Raw genomic sequence first — 18,228 nt, forward strand, 5'->3', positions numbered from 1 at the left:
GCTGCTCAAGCACCCGCTTTCCCCACGCGACGCCTCCCCGGTGCCTTCATCGCTGCCCATTTAGGCAACAGCCCCAGCGCTGGCGAAGAGCAAGCAGTAGATCCTGGAGACGTCGCACGCCTACACCGCGGGGCCCGCTGCACTTAAAGGGTTAAAACAAAGCGCGGCATCACAGCCGACTCCGCGGGGCCGGGTCAAGACAATCCCAGTGGGGCGGGGCCACCCCCAGTGGAAACGAGGCTCCAGGAGCAAGGGCGAGGCTTCAGTCGCTGCTGCGCCAGCGCATCGCTTCCGCGCATGCTCATTGCCAGGGTCCAGCTCGGCTCGTTGTTTTCCAGCCCCGCTTCCAACCGCGGCTTCGCAGCCCCTAACCGCTGCGCGCCCCTCCCCCTCCCGGCCCGGACGGTGAGTAACGGTTAGCCCGGCCCGCCCCTCCCCCCTCCCCCCGGTTTCCTGAGGGGCCGGGGCTAACGTCTCCCTTGTGGCGCATCCCGAGCCGCTGCGGGGAAGAGGGCGCCTGTCAGCGCCTTAGGGCCCACTCGTGGCTCTTGCGGAGACGCCTTAGCCTGCCGGGCGCTGCCTGCCTGTTCATAACACGCGTCTCCAGTAGGGACCAAGAGGGGGATGCTGGATGGATCCGCCTCTGGGCTGGAGGAGCCCGCTAGGACTTGGGCTTTTTTTTTAATGGTTATGATTTTTTCAGTCGCACAGAGTGACACCTATTGTGGCCCCGGAGATCAGTCTTGCTGCTGTATCCCAGTTGTCATCACTTACGTTTTTGTTTTTGAAAGCTGGGGGTGGTGACACGCTGGCCACGTGATACCATCGGTTCAGTGAGGAGTGATACACTGGCGTTTGGTGCTAGGCACTGCTCTGCCTGCAGCGGGCCAGAAAATACGTGAGGGGCAAGGATTTTATTTGGAAGACATGCTGGACCAGAGGTTTCTAACCCCCGGTACTGGTCTGCTGGTCTGCAGGAGGGTTGGCTGCCAGACTGGAAGTCCAGTAGTGACCAGCGTACTGTGGAGCGGCAGCTGACACTTTATTTTTATAGTTAGTACTTTTTATACTTAGTATAAAAAAGGGTTGGCTGCCGCTCCACAGTATTCTGGTCACTTCCTGACTGCAGTTTCCCAGTCCACAGTCTAAAAGGCTTGGGAACCACTTTGTTAGACAAGCTTTTTGTGCACAAGGTGCTCTTCCTCAGTTCTGGGGAAAAAAGTAGAACAGTAATTCTCAGGGTGCCACCAGAGGTGTTGAAGGGTGTTGTGAGGTGTGAGGAGATAAGTAAGGTGATCAGCAGCAAAATAAAGCAGATAAGAGCAAGTTCAGGCTTCCCTGCCTGGACAATTGCCCACTGCCAAGGCAAGGCCCAGCCCCTCTTGCAGATGACAGTACAGATTTCCCTCGATTTTATGCGGGTTCTTTAGTATGCGAATTTGCTCTTATGCAATCAGCATAGATGCCACCCCGCCCAAGCAGGTAAGTGTGTTGGGGGAGGGGAGGGCCATGGACCCACTCGCCCCAGCCCTGGCTGCAGCGGCCCTGGGAGGCACTGGCCGTCTGCAGCCGTGGGGCTGTACTGAGCCCTGAACCCCCTGGGGCTCTGCTTGTCTCCACTTACCCCAGCTCCTGCTGCACTTCTCCAGGAGCGGGCAATGCCAGCTCCCTGCAGCCCTGGTGCAGGCAGCTGGTGTCAGCTGCTCCCAGGGCCATTCCAGCATGGGCAGGGGTAAATGCAGACAGGTGGAGGCCTGAGCTCTGTGGGGCCCGGCACTTGACCCAGCCCTGGCTGTGTGACACTCACCCCAGCCCTAGCTGCCGGTGCTAGCTGCCTGCACCAGGGCACAGTGCAGCCCAGTGGCTACACGGAGCTGGCATCGCCCGTTCCTGGGCCAGTGCAGCAGGAGCTGGGGTGAGTGGAGTCAGGCAGAGCCCCAGGGGGTTCAGGGCACAGTGCAGCCCTGTGGCTACTGGCAGCTCCTGGGGCTGCTGCCGCCAGGGCTGGGGTGAGTGCCACGACCCACGTTTCCCGGGGCTCCATTTGTCAGCACTCACCCCAGCCTGTGCTGGAGCAGCCCCAGGAGCACCTGACATGGGAACCTATCCCTATTTCTCACATTATAAAGTGGGTTTGCTTTATGTGAATTTGATTTATGCGGTGTTCTCCAGGAACTCACATACTGTATAAATCGAGGGAAACCTGTACTTATCTCCTTGCATTTACCATATTTACCTGAATGTAGGGTGACCCTAAATGTAAGATGACCATCCCCCCCAATAATTAGATTCTACACACAGAAAGTTTATAAATTTAATTCTCCATGTGTGAAATCTAGTCATTGGAGGATCATCTTAAATTTGCCCCTTCCCCCCACTACTGCAGGTGTGGGGGGAAAGAGGTGATGAGCGTGGCACTAACGGGGCCGGTGGTGGGATGGACAGTGCGAGAGACACTGGGGGGGCAAGTTGTAGGGCAGGTGGGGGTGCAGTAATGGGGCAGTGGGTGGGGGCCAAGTGGTAGGCTTCAGGCAGGTTGCTCCAATCCCTCCTTCCCCTGTTTCCCACTCCTCCACTCCATGCTGTTTCTGCTACCTGCTGCCTTGGGTCCACCCGCCCCAGTAATTAAGCTTGGCTCCATGCTGGCAGGCTTCATCCTTGCTGTAGCCTGAGACGTGAGGCATGGCTCTAATCTGGCCCTGTAACAGCATCATGGAACTAGCACTACTGTTCCAGCCCAGCCCCACAGCAATAGCATCGGCTCAGTGATGCTGCCAAGGGCCTGGGCTGCTCCAGGCTGCGGTAGGGATGGAGCCTGCTGGCATAGAGCAAAGGTAAGGAGGAGTGTGGCAGAGTGGGGAGAGAAAAGAAGTGCGGGAGACTAGGGGGCTGTGCAGGAGCAGTGGCAGGGCATGCAGAGGCCGTGGCAGAGGGGAGTGGGGGGCAGGCAGCAGCTCTGGCTCCAGCCCAACCCCAACCCTGTATTGAGGCTGGAGCTGCAGCAGCTGCCTGTTTCCTCACTGCCTTGTGCTCAGTTGTAAGGCAAGGAGATTTTTTTTCCTCTCCATGTTAAATATAGGGGAAGGGTGGGGACCACATCTACTAATTGAGTAAATACAGTAGTTTTTCAAATTGGGTGCCATTCAGTCCACAAAAGTTATGGTACTTCCAGTTCAGAAATGTTGAGGACCACTGAAGCAGACAAGGGTTTGGGCTAAGAAACAGGTAGAACAATAAATGGCCTATATAGAACTCCATATGGTACTGAGACTTAAGATTTGGAAAAAGAGGTAGAATTCCGCTAACAAACATAGCTACTATTTGTGTTCCTGGACATCTCATACTATTCTGATCTTTTCGGTTTTGCGGTGTGAGAAGTTTCAGTATATCTGTTTATAGTAGGAAGAAATAAAGATCATGAGACTTGAAACACTTTGGGTGTATCTCCATGTTGCCATGGTGCTGTGCTTCAGTACTTCCTTTTGGGAGTACTAGAGCATGGCGTAGTAACAGCCCATGCTGTGCCATGCACTCACGGCGTGGTTAGATTGTGCTGCTACTTTGCCGTAGCTATGGCAACCACTGCCATAAAAACAGGAGCGTGCCACTATGGCAAAGTAGGAATACTTGCCATACTGAGGAATTCTTGCAGCACAGTCAGTGCATGATGAGCCTGTATCTGCCCTGACGTGTACTACGTTTTACTACATCACAATATTCCGAAGATTTGCAACCATTGGAAGTGTATATGTGACCTACACCCTTTAGAGTAACCACAATGATAGAGCTCCTAGTATAGACAAACTGGCCCTGAACTTACCATAACTTTTTGAAGTGCATCAGAATACTGTCCACTTTAGCTGTAGACAGATGGACAGCTGCCCTTCTCCCTCTTCTTGCCCCCACAGTTATCCCTCCCCCTCCACACCTCCATCTGGCAATTCCCTAGCTGGAGTGCTTCAAAATCATTTTGACAGCAGGCAGTGGTATCCTTTCCGGTTAGGAAGCATTAGGAAGGGGTTGCTGAGTCCTGCGGCAGGGCAAATAGCCAAGGAGGACTCTGTTGTGTACTCACCCCCCCCAGTGTCCCAGTTCTGTAGCTGGAGAGAACAATTCCTTTCACTGCTCTTTGCCCCCACAGATTGCCAGGGAAAGTCAAACACTCACTAGCTGCCCCAGCCAGAACTGGGAGACCAAAGGCCCTGTTTTTCCCTCCCCCTACCAGAATTGAGGGACTGGACATTGATAGACCTTCAAAGATACCTGTTTTCCAGTCCCTGGGACTGCTGAGAACATAGCTCATTGATTGTCTGACTTGCTCTCCTGCTTCCTCCACCCCCAACTGTGGGGCACTATTGGGAGATGCAGGAAGACTTGACAACCCCCATCATGCTCTGAAGACCAGACACACTTAACGCAAAGCACTTCTTTTTGCAGTGCTTCCAAATAGTAGTTGGTTCTTCCAGAATTATTTTTGGAACACTTTGTGGAGAACGTTAATCTGTTTTCCCTTTCAGGTGCTTCAGAGGTGTTTGATGCTCACGAAGTGTTATGTCTGTCCAGGATCTTTGTTTGTCCAGTGCTATTATCATTAGATCAGGATTGGATAGGGTAGTAATTGGTATACTAGCAGGAAGCAGCTTCTCAACTAGTGCTACCACCACTGGAGCTGAAAAAGTGGCAAATTATAGTGAAATGTTGGGCTAAAAAACTGACTGTTAGACCCATCCATTTTACATTGTGGAAGGCACCTCAGCCTAACAATTAAAACTTGAAAGCAGTGAGTGAAACCATGTTAATGGGTACAAAATTTGCTGTACTCGTTAAAAGAAACATCCTATGACAAATATGCCAAAACTAGTAAACGAAATCAGACTTGTATATTGCTTGCCTCTACACCCTCCCTCTGCAGCTACCAGTAGTATACTACACAGCACTGGATACATATTTCTTTTAAACTATAACAAGGAACATATGGACACACTGTTAATGTTCCCCAGGGAAAAAATAAATTTAAAAAAGGGAAATCTTGGTACAGTAACAGTATATAGAAGAAACTTGATGGATGGAATGTCAAGTTAAGAATAAAAAGGAGCAATTTTTCAGTACAGAATAGCAGAGCCCAGCTAACAGACTTGATGTGCATTCTAAATATAGTCCATAATCACTGAGGACATGAGATCACAGCAGACAAGGGATAAAGCAATAATTGCAGAAGCAATTTATCACTTGCAAACCCATACATTGTTTGCTGAAAGCATGTAGCAGCTGAGTTAAGTTGAAAGAAACAGAAAGGCATTGGATTTAGATGAACCAAGTCAATGTACACAAATCAAATAACTCTCAAACAGTAAAAATCTGTATCATTAATGCCCTCAAACTGAAGTAATATATAGATTGGCAAGGACACTAGTGTACATCTGTCAGGGAGGAAAGTAGAATAGTGGAAATCAAATTGAAAGTTTAAATTCTCATGAAATAATCTGTTGAAAGAAGGCCTTTGGACTCCAAATATTGTATCTTGCCAAAATTTTAACATCTGGAGAAAGAAGTTATGAGCCTGGCACAGAAATTGGTGCCAGCAGTGTTAGATTTAGAACTCAGTTTCACCTATTTGATTTGCTTATTAGTTTTCAGCAAATTACTTAACTTGATATGTTTAGTGATGCACTGTCCAAATACTTTGACAGTATAAATTTTAGACACCTAAGCTTTTTTACTTTTGGGAACTAGCTGAAATATTCTCTCTCAGAAAGTTGTACATTAGCAGATTATTTTTTGAATGAAAAGATGTAATATTGCTAAATTGTAGATGATAAATATTTAAAATATATTTCTGTTGACTAATTGCAGCTCAAAACCTGTTTTTGGACACTAAACTATGACATCATGGCAAGATTTCGCAGAAGAACATGCGTCATTCTGTTACTTTTTATTTTATTTATTTGCTCCATAATGATGGCTTTGAAGACTCTCAGACCTGACAGAGCTGGTTTTGGGGATCCATTTGGACTTGGTCTTTTACCAGAACTTCAACAACAGACAACACTCTTAGAAAATAAGCAAAATCCACAAAATGATGCCAAGGGAGATAGCATAATGCACACCAATGTTTTGCACAGTATTGAAGTTAATAATATGAAACCATCTATGGCTTCTGAAAGAAAGCTTGAAGAGGAATTGCCTTCTCCTAATTATAACTTTCATGTATTCTACTACAGCTGGTATGGGAATCCACAGTTTGATGGTAAATATATTCATTGGAACCATCCTCTGTTGCCACACTGGGATCCCAAAATTGCAAACAACTATCCAAAGGGAAGACACAGTCCTCCTGATGATATTGGATCCAGTTTTTACCCTGAACTTGGAACTTACAGCTCCAAAGACCCTTCTGTCATAGAAGATCACATGAAACAAATGCGTTTTGCCTCCATTGGTAATGCAAGTTTTTGTTGTTAATCTCAGATTCATTTGTTAACCTTACATATGTGAGTAAACAGGATTGCCCAACTCTTCTATTTCCCTGTAGCTATGGAAACTTCTTTATTTAGCAAATGGCTTGTTTCAATTTTCAACTTATTATCTTTCGCACTGTTTTAAGTGGGTACAGTAGAGTAGATACGAGACTAGAGATTTTGCACATAGCATTTTTTTATCACATATTATACTACTGCAAGGCCAATATTCTCTAGTTTACAATATAGAACACTAATATAAATTGCTATAAGAGTTCTGATCCATCTAGTCAAATATTTTCTGTCTGAGAAGATCAGTTGTAAATATCCCATAACAGACAGTTCTGGAATAACCTGCCCAAAGAGGAAGTTTTCCCTTAACCTCATCACCTAATAGTTGACTTGTACTATGAAGCATGAGGGGTTGTAGCCATTACAGTTCTTTTTCTATCTAATATAATTGTGGATATTCTGATGAATGTCTAATCCTTCTTTGAAACCTGTTAACTTTTCAAACTCCTTAATGTTTACTTGAGTGAATTTTGTAAGTTAATTGTATATATTTTTAATTTCATGTATGCAAGGTAAGGACCTGAAATCAGTTGGTTTTACGTAAATGTAATATTTTCTGTTGCTAGCCTTATACTTTTCAACAGTTTGTTTCCATTTTTGACAGCTGGATATTTAGCAAAGATATCTGGGTTAATACTGACTTGTTTTTCTTTCTTTTTTTATTTTTTATTTTTCTCCTTCTGGTATTTAAGAAAAGGACATTTGAAATTTCCCAGCTGCACCCCTTGGGTGGTACCAGTATTATAAGCATTTCCATATGCGGGTTCCAGAGTGTTGCTATCATTTTTAAGCACTGTGTTATCTTATCTGGCCCAGAAAAGATGTGTATTATAAAATGATTAAAACACCAGAGAACATCAGCAATAGAGGGCAAGGCGAGGAAAAATATTTTTGGTATAAACAAGACGGCTAGTGTCCTGTTCATTTACTTGAATAACTGCAGTTGATTTAGGGCTCAACAACCTGTGTAAATCATTCAAATTATTTCTTCAAGTGGATTTTACCTTATGGTTTTCAACAGAATTTTTTCTACTGTCATTTTGTCCTTTCACCCATACAAATTCTTCTGATTATTTTGTCAAGTCTGGGCTAACCTAAATAATTTCAGCTCATCTTCCCAATCCATTATCCTTATAATAAAGAACCCTGGTCCTAGTGTAGATGTTAGAGAGATACTATTTGGTTTTCGATTGTACAACATTGACCTTTTCTGATCTGTTCTTTTTGGCTAAGTACAGACAGTCAAAAAACCCAAGGCCGAATTGGTTTAGTCTTTGCTGTTTAGTTTAAGCTGTGAAGATTGAACCCATAAGCAAATGAACAGATGTTTACTTTTGATTTAGGAAATGCAGCCACATGCCTCCAGTGTCTCAAGCCAGAAGCCAGGGGTGCTAGAGGACAGCTCTGTGGCACATAGCCAGCATGGGCTATGTGTTTGCTTCCTCTTCCTACTGCCCTGAGGTCTCTGGGATTTGCAGTCCACAATCACAGCAGCAGGATGTTACAGAGTTGCGCAGCACTTCTTCTTCCTGCTTCCTGCTGTTTCTGGAATTTGTAATCCACAGTTACAGCCAGCGCTAAGTAAGCCAACGGGGCAGGGCAGCTCTGTACTCGGGGGAAGGTGAGTTTAACTCCCCTCCCTGGCCCCAGACCCCAGCCAGGGTTTGCCTGGGGTGGCCAGTGAATCAGCTCTCACTGGTCCAGCTAAGGAGCAGAGGGGTGGTACTAGCCCTGCTCTCTGGATCAGATAGCCCAGCCCAGGACCACAAAGCATGCTGGGATGCTGGAGGACTCTGATTTCACTTGAGCCAGGAAGGGGTCTGGGACAGAAGTATCATAAACCACTTTGACCTAAATCAGTTAAGTCTGATACTACATACAGCCAGGTTTATCTTTGAACCAGTTTCAGCCATTTTGAAACTGGTTTATATGCACTGAACTTCTGTTCTGTTACAGATTTAAACTAGTTTCTGATGATTAATTATGTAACTTCTGTCCCTAGCCTATGTATTTCTTAGGCATCTTATATGCCATGATAATACATTATGTTTCACCTCCATTATAACTTTTTTCATTATGAAGGATTTTATCAAAAATGCAATTTCACATGCTTAATAATAGGTATAATATACACTATCTTTTACAATCTTTACTGAAAGAGACATTTTCTTTGTTATTTTGTTATTGATATCTACTTAACATCCTGTGTGGTGAAGACCAAGTGAATGTATATATTAGTTCTCTATACTGTCTTGTCTTTCTACTTACTTGTTCCCTAGTGCCCAGAACATTCTAGGTACATGTTAATAATTTATTTTTCTTATGTATTATCTATATCCTTTTCCAGTGCCCTTCAATTATCCACCTTCCCCATATTTTACATGTCCATATATTGCCCTTTTCCAGTAGCTTAGCTTGTGCTGAATTTCTCATAAAATTAGAGGCAAGAGGCCTAAAGTATTCCTCTAGCTTTATTGTTTAGCCGCCTTCTTTTTTGATTTCACAGTCCTCTGACTGAATTACTATATGCATCTGTGGCTCTTCAAAATGGCACAGTTGAATTTCTGACCAGTCTACATGTAGGAGGTTTAACTAATGTATCATTCCTGTTTTGTTAGACATTGTGACTGGCTTATTTAAGATCCAGATAGCATTTTAGTGTCAGTCATCTGATTTTGTTATCTTAGCTTCTTTCTGACTTATTAGGCTAGAAGAGGGAGAGGGATAGACCTGGATTTCCTTCATTGTTTGCAATCTGTGCATGGGTTTTACCATTGGATAATTTCATAGATTTCATAGACATTTGGGCTGGAAGGGACCCCGGAGGATCATCAAGTCCAGCCCCCTGCCCCAGGGGCAGGAAATCATCAGGGATCATAGGATCCCAGCAAGGTAAACATCCAGATGTGTTTTGAAGGCATTCAGAGTGGGCGCTTGAACCGCCTCAGGTGGCAGTCTGTTCCAAACCTTGGGGGTTCAGACAGTGAAGAAGTTCTTTCTTATGTCCAGCCTGAACTGGTCACAGTGGAGTTTGTGACCATTTGATCTTGTCATCCCTTGGGGTGCTCTGGTGAACACTCGTTCCCCCAGATCCTGATGAACACCCCGATGAACTTATAGGTTCCCACCAGATCACCCCTGAGCCTGCGCTTTTCCAGGCTGAATAACTCCGTTACTCTCAGCCTCTCATCATAAGGTCTGTTTTCCTGACCTCTTATTATGCGTGTGGCTCTTCTCTGGACTCTCTCAAGCTTTTCCACATCCTTTTTGAATTGCGGAGCCCAAAACTGGACGCAGTACTCCAGCTGCGGCCTCACCAAGGCCGAGTACAGTAGGAGAATAACGTCCCGGGATCTGCTTGAGAAGCATCTATGGATACAAGCCAGTGTTTTCTCGCTTTACTAGCTGCAGCATTACACTGAAGGCTCATGTTCATCTTGTGGTCGACCATGACACCCAAGTCCCTTTCATTTGTAGTGCTAACCAGCATAGCACTACCAAACCTATCAGCATGGTGCAGGTTTTTCCTCCCAAGGTGGAGAACCTTGCATTTTTTGGTGTTGAACATCATCAGGTTCTCATCTGCCCATTTCATGAGTCTGTCCAGATCCGCCTGGATCATCCTCCTCTCCTCAGGTGTGGATGCTTTACCCCAGAGTTTGGTGTCATTGGCAAACTTGGCCAGTCCGCTTCTGACACCAATGTCCACATCATTGATGTAGATGCTAAACAGTATAGGCCCTAGGACAGAGCCTTGTGTGACCCCACTGGTCACAGTGCACCAAGACGATTGGCTTCTGTCAACCACCACCCTGTGGGTCCTACCGCACAGCCAGTTCCTCAGCCAGTGGATTGTGGTGACATCAAGGCTGCAGTTAGCTAGTTTAACCAAGAGGTGATCGTGGGATACCAGATCGAACGCTTTTTTTAAAGTCGAGGTATATGATGTAGATCTCATCCCCTTTGTCCAGGTGATAAATCACCTGGTCATAAAAGGAAATGAGATTGGTCAAGCAAGACCTACCCGCAACAAACCCATGCTGGGTATCCCTCAGGATATTGCCTTTAGCTAGTCTGTTAAGGATAGCCTCCTTGATAATCTTTTCCAAGACTTTCCCCAGGATAGAGGTCAGGCTGGGCCTGTAGTTTGCCAGATATACTTTCCTCCCTTTCTTGAAGATTGGCCCTCTTCCAATCATCGGGCACTTCACCTGAGCACCAAGAGCTCTCAAAGATCCGTGTTAGGGGCTGAGATATGATGCTTGCCAGGTCCCTGAGTACCCTTGGGTTTAACCCATCAGGGCCGGCTGACTTCAAGGCATCCAGCCTGTCGAGGTGTTCCTTCATGAGGTCAGCTTTGATAGAGGGCAAGGAATCTCCCTCACCTGGGCCTCCCTTACCCATAGTGAGCAGGGCCGTCCAATGGGGCTGATGAAAAACTGACGCAAAGTACCCATTTAGCAAGTTTGCTTTTTTCTGGGCATCAGTTGTCAGTTGCCCCATCTGGTTTAGCAGGGGTCCAGTGTTGCCCTTGCTTTTCCTCCAGCTCCCCATGTATCTAAAAAATGACTTTTTATTTTCCTTGATATTTGTAGCTAGCTGGAGTTCCATCTCAGCCTTGGCTTTCCTGATTTGCTCTCTGCAAGTCCGGACTAAAGCAGAGTATTCTTCCTTTGTGGCAGTTCCAGTCCTCCATCCTTTATAGGTCTTCCTTTTAAGACGCAGGAGGTCTGCCAGTTCTCTGGAGAGCCAAAGGGGCTGCTGTGCCGTCTTGCTGCCTTTCCTCCAAGACGGGATGGACTTCGCTTGCGCATTCAGGATTGCTCCCTTGAGGAGCAACCACGCGTCCTGAACTCCCCTCTCCATTGTATTGTGGCCTTTTTGGGGTCTCTCTGACAAGCCTTCTTAGCTTGTCAAAGTCAGCTTTCCTGAAGTCGAAGATTTCTGTACAACTGACTGACTTGCCAGCTTTACAGCAGATGGTGAAGGTGATCAGTTCATGATCACTGTCACCCAGCTTTCCTTTGATTGTTAGGTTGCCAATTAGGTCATCCCCAGTTGCCAGTATGAGGTCGAGCAGTGGCCCTCTTGTCAGCCCATAGACTTCCTGCATCAGATAAAGGTCATCTACACATGAGAGAAAGCTTTGCAACCACTCGTATTTGCCCAAGCGCTCCTCCCATGAGGTATCTTGGTAGCTAAAGTCTCCCATGACAACCATACACCGGGATTGTGTGGCCTCAGCCAATTTCCTGGTGAACTCCTGCTCGAGGTCTTGACTCTGGGTAGGGGGTCTGTAGTAGACCCCCATCATAGTATCCCCTGCGCTGTGTTCCCCACAGATTTTAACCCAGAGGGTCTCAAGTCGTTCACCATGAGTGCCAATGTCAGCTTTCAGGGATGCGTAGCTTTCCTTGACATAATACTGGGAACAGGACTCGACCTAGATGAGTACCCTCCTGACTGGGGTACAGAGATGCACTCCTCCCTCCTTGCTTTCCCTTTTGCTTTATGAATTTTGCATTCTCCCATGGCACAACTTCAATTGGGAGATGGGAAGTTTGGATTTGAATCTCCTCAGGCTGAGGAGGGCCCAGAACCTGGGTTTTTGTTTTGTTTTTTGTATGTTTTTTCCAAGGAGGGTCTAAAACCTGGGCAGTTGATAAGTTAATTTATATAACTTGACTGTTACATAAAATATGGACATCACCTCTACTGCCCAAATTTTAAAAGGAAGAATGAGTTGCCCCGAAACCAAGAAGTGTATCAGTGTCTGAGTTCAGGGTAGATGTGAGGCTGTGAATCCCAGTCTCACATAGATGCCTGACTCCAGGCTGTAGATAAACAACTACATTGAGGAGAGTTGTCAGTTTAAACACAACCCTTTTTGGTGTTTCCTGTTGGCTAATTTGGACATCCATCCTACTCGCTGTGCTGCCTGTACTGATGCTGATACAGGATCTTAGGCACCAAACTTGAGTTTCTGATTTCATTCTGGAAACTGGACCTCTAAGACCAGAGATGGGCAATTATTTTGGGTGGAGGGCCGCTTAACTGAGTTTTAGCAAGCCATCGAGGGCTGCATGCCAGGCAGCCACAGGCAGATAAATATTAATTTTCTACATTTTTTGGGGGCTCTGCAGGCCAGATAGAATGGCTTGGCAGCCTGCATCCAGCCCGCAAGCTGCATTTTGTCCACCCTTCCCTAAACCCCTTTTTGGTCTAGGCCCTAAGTTTATTGTAAAATGGTATTCTTTCCTGTCTTTTAAAATGCTGAGTACAGAAAATAATCTTATTAAACAGATTCCTAAACCAATAAATGGAATAGCTGGTTTTTTTCCATAAATAGTATACAAAGTTGTGCTTTTTAGTCTTGCTTCTTCATGGTCTATATGTTTTATAGTCTGATTGGAGAGGGATGCACACAAGGACTGTACTGCCTTTTATCCACAGGCAGTATCCAGTCTCCCTTCAGTCAGAATATTGTGAGAAGGCAGTATTGAGTAATGGCTTTATGTAGTAATTTACATTTTGATTGTAAACACTAGATGTATGGTTAGTATGTAGAAGTAGTTTGGGTTCAGTAACTGAAGTATAGTCAGTGAATTAGTGTATTACTGAGAAACAAAGTAAAAAGTTAGTGGCATATTGCCTTTTGGAAGAACAGTATTACGGTGATTTCCTAACAGTGCAGATCTCCTCTAAAATGGGTTATCAAAGATATCCTTTTATGTCTCTGGTTTTAATAAATATTTTCATAGCATTTTCTAGGCCTTTCCAAAACTGATTTCAATAATTTCTAGGCATCCACTCGTCTCTTTAACAAGAACAACCCAAACTTAGAAAACAAATAGTTTTAATTATGCTACTTCTTCAAACCTCGCTTAGAATTATTAGTAAAGCTGTATCCTCAATATCATTTCTTAGACAGTTAAGCTATGTAACAAATCTCGAAACTAACATAGCCTAAATTGCAAATATTGTGTGTGCAACTTAGTTTCAAAATAAGGCAGATTTTCATATTTACAGCTATACAGTTTTTCATATTTGCAATTATACAGTTCTTATAAGGACCAATAGAGATAATATTAACATACGCTATATTGCTTATTAAAATAAAGACACTCTGGCTAGCCTAAGAATTTACCATAAGATACAGTTACATTTACCATCACTAAATAGAAGAATTATGCAGCTCACTTAAAATCCACCTCTGCTTTTTTTTCTTTCGTTTCTGCTTCATATTTATATGTCTGTCTTCATGCTGTTGCCAGATGTATTTGTGCACTAATTACAAGGAGCACTACGTATAGAGCTGCATTTGCAGAAGTTTTTTTGTAAGCCTTGTCCTTGACTATTACTATTTTATAATAAAAAGTATTGCTTAAATTTATTTTTTGGTACATCTTTAAAAAGCTTTTTTGCATAATACCTTTGCTCATGACTGCCATACTTATAAGTTAGCTACCAATGTATGCTACTGATGTATGTCACAATGAACATTTATACGTTTTCCCCTTAAACCTTTAGTAGGCATCAACTTATTTTGGATGGCATAACTCAAGTTTTTCGTATTCTAGGTGTAATAGCTCTTTCTTGGTACCCACCTGGTATGGCTGATGAAAATGGGGAACCTACTGATGATTTGGTACCTATTATTTTGGATGGTGCACATAAATACAATTTAAAGGTACAGTAATTTTAAAGTTTTTTTTATAAGCCAAATCTTTAGCTCTACAGTATCTAGAACTTCTTCAGGTAGTCAATAATTTACATTGTTTTAACAGTAATCTGGAATCTAAACAATTTATAGCATATGTGGGGAGGGAGTTTTGATAAGTTATGAATTTCAATGTGTTCTCTTGATATTAGAGGTTTGGAGAAACATGTTTTCATGATTTCACACTTTACTTTCATACATTTTCCTTTTACATCATTTTGTGAGATTACTTTTTACTACTTTTAGGAATTTTAATGAGTTGTGAATGTGTACTACTCATTCTAGAGTTCTGTACTTAGAGGGCTTATTTAATTACTGCAATGAATTACAGTACAGCTTTCTAAATTTCACAGAACAAATTGTTACATAGAACAAATCCTAATGTTCCATTCATTGTACTTGTTTATTTTTTTTAAACTTTTAAATATAATTCTATAGTCTGATAAATTGTTCACTCTGAAGCTACCTGAAAAACCATAAGAAGTAGCACTTGTTTGTTTTTGTCTTGATATCTGAGGAAATTTACCATACAATTGGGGTTTAAAAACCCCCACATAATTATGAAAAAACACTTATTTCTGGAGGTAATCTATGACAGCCACCACACTTGTTTGATGTGCTTTATTTAAAATATACAAAAAAACCCCTTTATGGCTCTTGTACATTGAAGGTATGAACACTGAATAAAGGAGTAAGTGTTAAAGTCAGCAGTATTGTTGCATTTGAATCATTCTCAGCTATCTCGCACACAACAATTAGAAGGTACAAACATGCCCTTTGAAAGATTCCAAACCTTTGCACATCCACACCGTAATTGATTACATGCAGACCCATTACTTCAAAAAGCATATAAGAAAAAGAAAAAACCATAATGTAAGTACAGGGGCAGCCAGTGTTTGCCACATGCGACACGCAGCTGATTGGCAGCACAATGGCAGATAGGGTAGGAAGTAAAAAGCAGAGCAGCAGATCAGATGGGGAGCACTGGGTTTGGAGTAGAAGGCAGATCATCAGATCAGGCAGAGAAACTAATTTGCAGATTGTCTGTTAAAAGGGGTAGCCCTGACTTGCTTGGCAGAAGTAAAATGGATTGCTGTGATGGGAACAAACTGACATTCTTATCCAGATTTATTTGGAAATTGGGTCTTTGGAAATGGTGTATAGAGGACTTGTCTAGTTCACAGATGAGACTCAGCATGGACCACTGATAGTAACATAGATACTTTGTTCACATATTCTGATAGCATTTAGAGAGAAGGATGTTCTTTTTCATTTGGGCACAAGAACTAAGGACCATTTCATGTCTTGCCACTTCCAGCATACTTTTTTTTCAAAAAATCTGCATCCATGTTCAGCAGCCTTTAAGTCATTTTGAAAAAATGGGACAAAGGTGCTCTTAAAAATGTAGTCCAAAATTAAATTAAATAAAAACTCGATTGCTTTTCTCCAAAAAAAACAAAAGAGAGACTGAACCATATACAAATGAAGATAATATCTGAACATATTCCAGAAATGTATTCAGGAGATACTGTTATGAAGAAGGTGCAGTAAGAACATGACATACTGCCTTATATTTTCTAATGTATACTGAGTTTAGTTTTGAGCTCTGCCTCAGACTACGCTGTGCCTCACTTACCGTCTCTGCAAAATGGAAGAAATTATGTCTTTTTTTATGTGGATTTTTTAGGCTAGAGCAGAGATTCTCAACAATGGTGCCTTGATCTGTTCAAGGGTGCCAAAGGTTCCGCATAATATTAGCACTGTTAGGTATGTGAACATGATTAACAAGGTGCACCCAAAGATTTCAAATAGGAATCCATGGCATTAAAAAAAAAAATCAGAAGGCATTGAGTAACAAAGGATGCCTTTAGTCTAAAAAAAGGTTGAGAACAAGGACGATGCATAGGTGCAAAAAGGTGCCACCGACGGTTGCTGCCCTGCTGCTGACACTGCCAGCAGCATCTGCAGGTGGTCCACGATTCCCACTGGCCACCACCACCACTGCTGGTGGCAACTGTGGGTGGTCACCAACCTTTGGTCAGCACTCGCCATCCCTTCCTTCCCCCACCGGTGGTGGCATCTGCAGGAGCTCCCCTGCTTACCGCTGCCACGCTCCTGCCACCACCGCCGTGTACCCCCAGCCGCCGGGGGCATGTGCCATTCATGGTTGAGAATCACTGGGATAGAACAATAGTTTGGGTGTTTGGTATAATATATGGGTTCTGTAAAATAGAAATCTTTTTATTTTATTGTGCAGATAAGCTGGCTAGTTGATAGACATAGTTAGCCATGTTGGTCTGAATTCAGCATCTTATGAAGTGAACTTTAAAAAGCTTATGCTTTTAAAAGCTTATGCTAAATATAATCTACTTTGGTTAGTCTATAAAGTGTAAATCTACCCTGCCTTCTACTTGGCTAGTTGATAGACAGAAAAAGAGAGAAATATTAACATGCCTCATGATGGTATTTGCCAGGGAGAATTAAATTATAAGTCCCTCTTTCAATGACTTAGGGCAAAGGCAGAAGAATGATAATCAGGCAATATTTTCTTTTATATATAGATATATGAAAATGGTCCTTTTAGGTCCCTGTTTTTCTAAAGGTTTTCTATTTACTTTACAGTTTCCATGATACTTTCATATGCATGGATTTAACATTGAAACTTGGCTTTTTAGGGATAGTGTTTATCTTGTTTTGTTCTTAAAGGAAACATGCTGTAGCTTTTAAGTGGTTAAATGTCCTCACGCTAAGTTTTAATAAGATATCACCTTTATATTGTGGCTAAATGTATTGCTATGAGTTCCTGCGGCTAAAAAGCAAGACCTACAAAAAATGGAGGATGGGATCCTCCTCCAAGGAAGAATATTCCACAATGGTCTGACCTGCAGGGAGTGAACAAGGAAAGCCAAGGCTGCAAGTGAACTCCAACTAGCTACAAGTGTCAAGGATCTAAAAAAGGACTTTTTTAGATACATGGAGCACCAGAGAAAAAGCAAGGACAACATTTGGAACCCTGCTAAACCAGAAGGGACAACTGACAACCGATGCCCAGGAAAAAGACAGCCTACTAAATGGGTACTTTTTGTTGGTTTTTCATCAGTCCCACAGGTTGCCCCTTCCCATTATGGGACAGTGAGGCCCGGGTGAGAGAGATCCCTTGCCTTCCATCAATGCTGACCTTGTGAAGGAACACCTTGAGAGGCTGGACGCCTTCAAGTCAGCCAGCCCTGACGGTTTATACCCAAGGTTACTTAAGAAGATGGCAAGCGTCATAGCTCAGCCCCTGGCATGAATCTTCGAGAGTTCTTGGCGCTCTGGTGAAGTGCCTGAAGACTGGAGAACACCAATGTGTTGTCCATCTTCAAGAAAGGGAGGAAAGTGGATCCAGCTAACTATAGGCCCATCAGCCTGACCTATCCTGGGGAAGGTCTTAGAAAAAATCATCAAAGAAGCCATACTCAACACACTGGCCGATAACAAGGTCCTGAGGGATAGCCAGCATGGGTTTGTTGTGGGTCTTGCTTTACCAGTTTCATTTCCCTTTACGACCAGGTGACTTATCACCTGGACAAGGGAGAGGAGATTGACGTCATGTATCTTGACTTCAGAAAAGCCTTTCGTCTGGTATCCCATGATTACCTTTTGGCAAAACTGGCCAACTGCAGCCTCGGGTCCACCACAATCTGCTGGCTGGGGAATTGGCTCCGTTGTCGGACCCAGCCGGTGGTGGTTGACGGAAGTCAATGATCGTGGTGCCCTGTGACCAATGGGGTCCCTCAAGGCTCTGTCCTTGGGCCTATATTATTCAACATCTTCATTAATGATGGGGACACTGGAGTCAGAAGAGGACTGGCCAAGTTCACAGATGATGCCAAACTTTGGGGTAAAGCATCCACACCTGAGGACAGGAGGGCAATCCAGGCTGATCTGGACAGACTCATGAAATGGGTGGACGAGAACCTGATGGTGTTTAACACC

The 18,228-nt window shown here is 43.9% G+C and overlaps 1 protein-coding gene across 1 annotated transcript in view; it reads left to right on the forward strand.

Moving 5' to 3' along the window:
- The first annotated feature begins 288 nt into the window (after positions 1-288).
- MANEA (mannosidase endo-alpha) overlaps positions 289-18,228 on the forward strand; it is a 29,004-nt gene continuing 11,064 nt past the window's right edge. The window contains exons 1-3 of the mRNA XM_019537771.1: positions 289-405; positions 5,854-6,439; positions 14,111-14,220. Of these exons, the coding sequence (XP_019393316.1) occupies positions 298-405; positions 5,854-6,439; positions 14,111-14,220 (804 nt within the window). The 5' untranslated portion in view covers positions 289-297. The remainder of the gene's footprint in view (positions 406-5,853; positions 6,440-14,110; positions 14,221-18,228) is intronic.

This window comes from Crocodylus porosus, unplaced genomic scaffold (genome assembly GCF_001723895.1).
Source record: "Crocodylus porosus isolate Cpor-Errol unplaced genomic scaffold, CroPor_comp1, whole genome shotgun sequence".
NCBI lineage: Eukaryota > Metazoa > Chordata > Crocodylia > Crocodylidae > Crocodylus > Crocodylus porosus.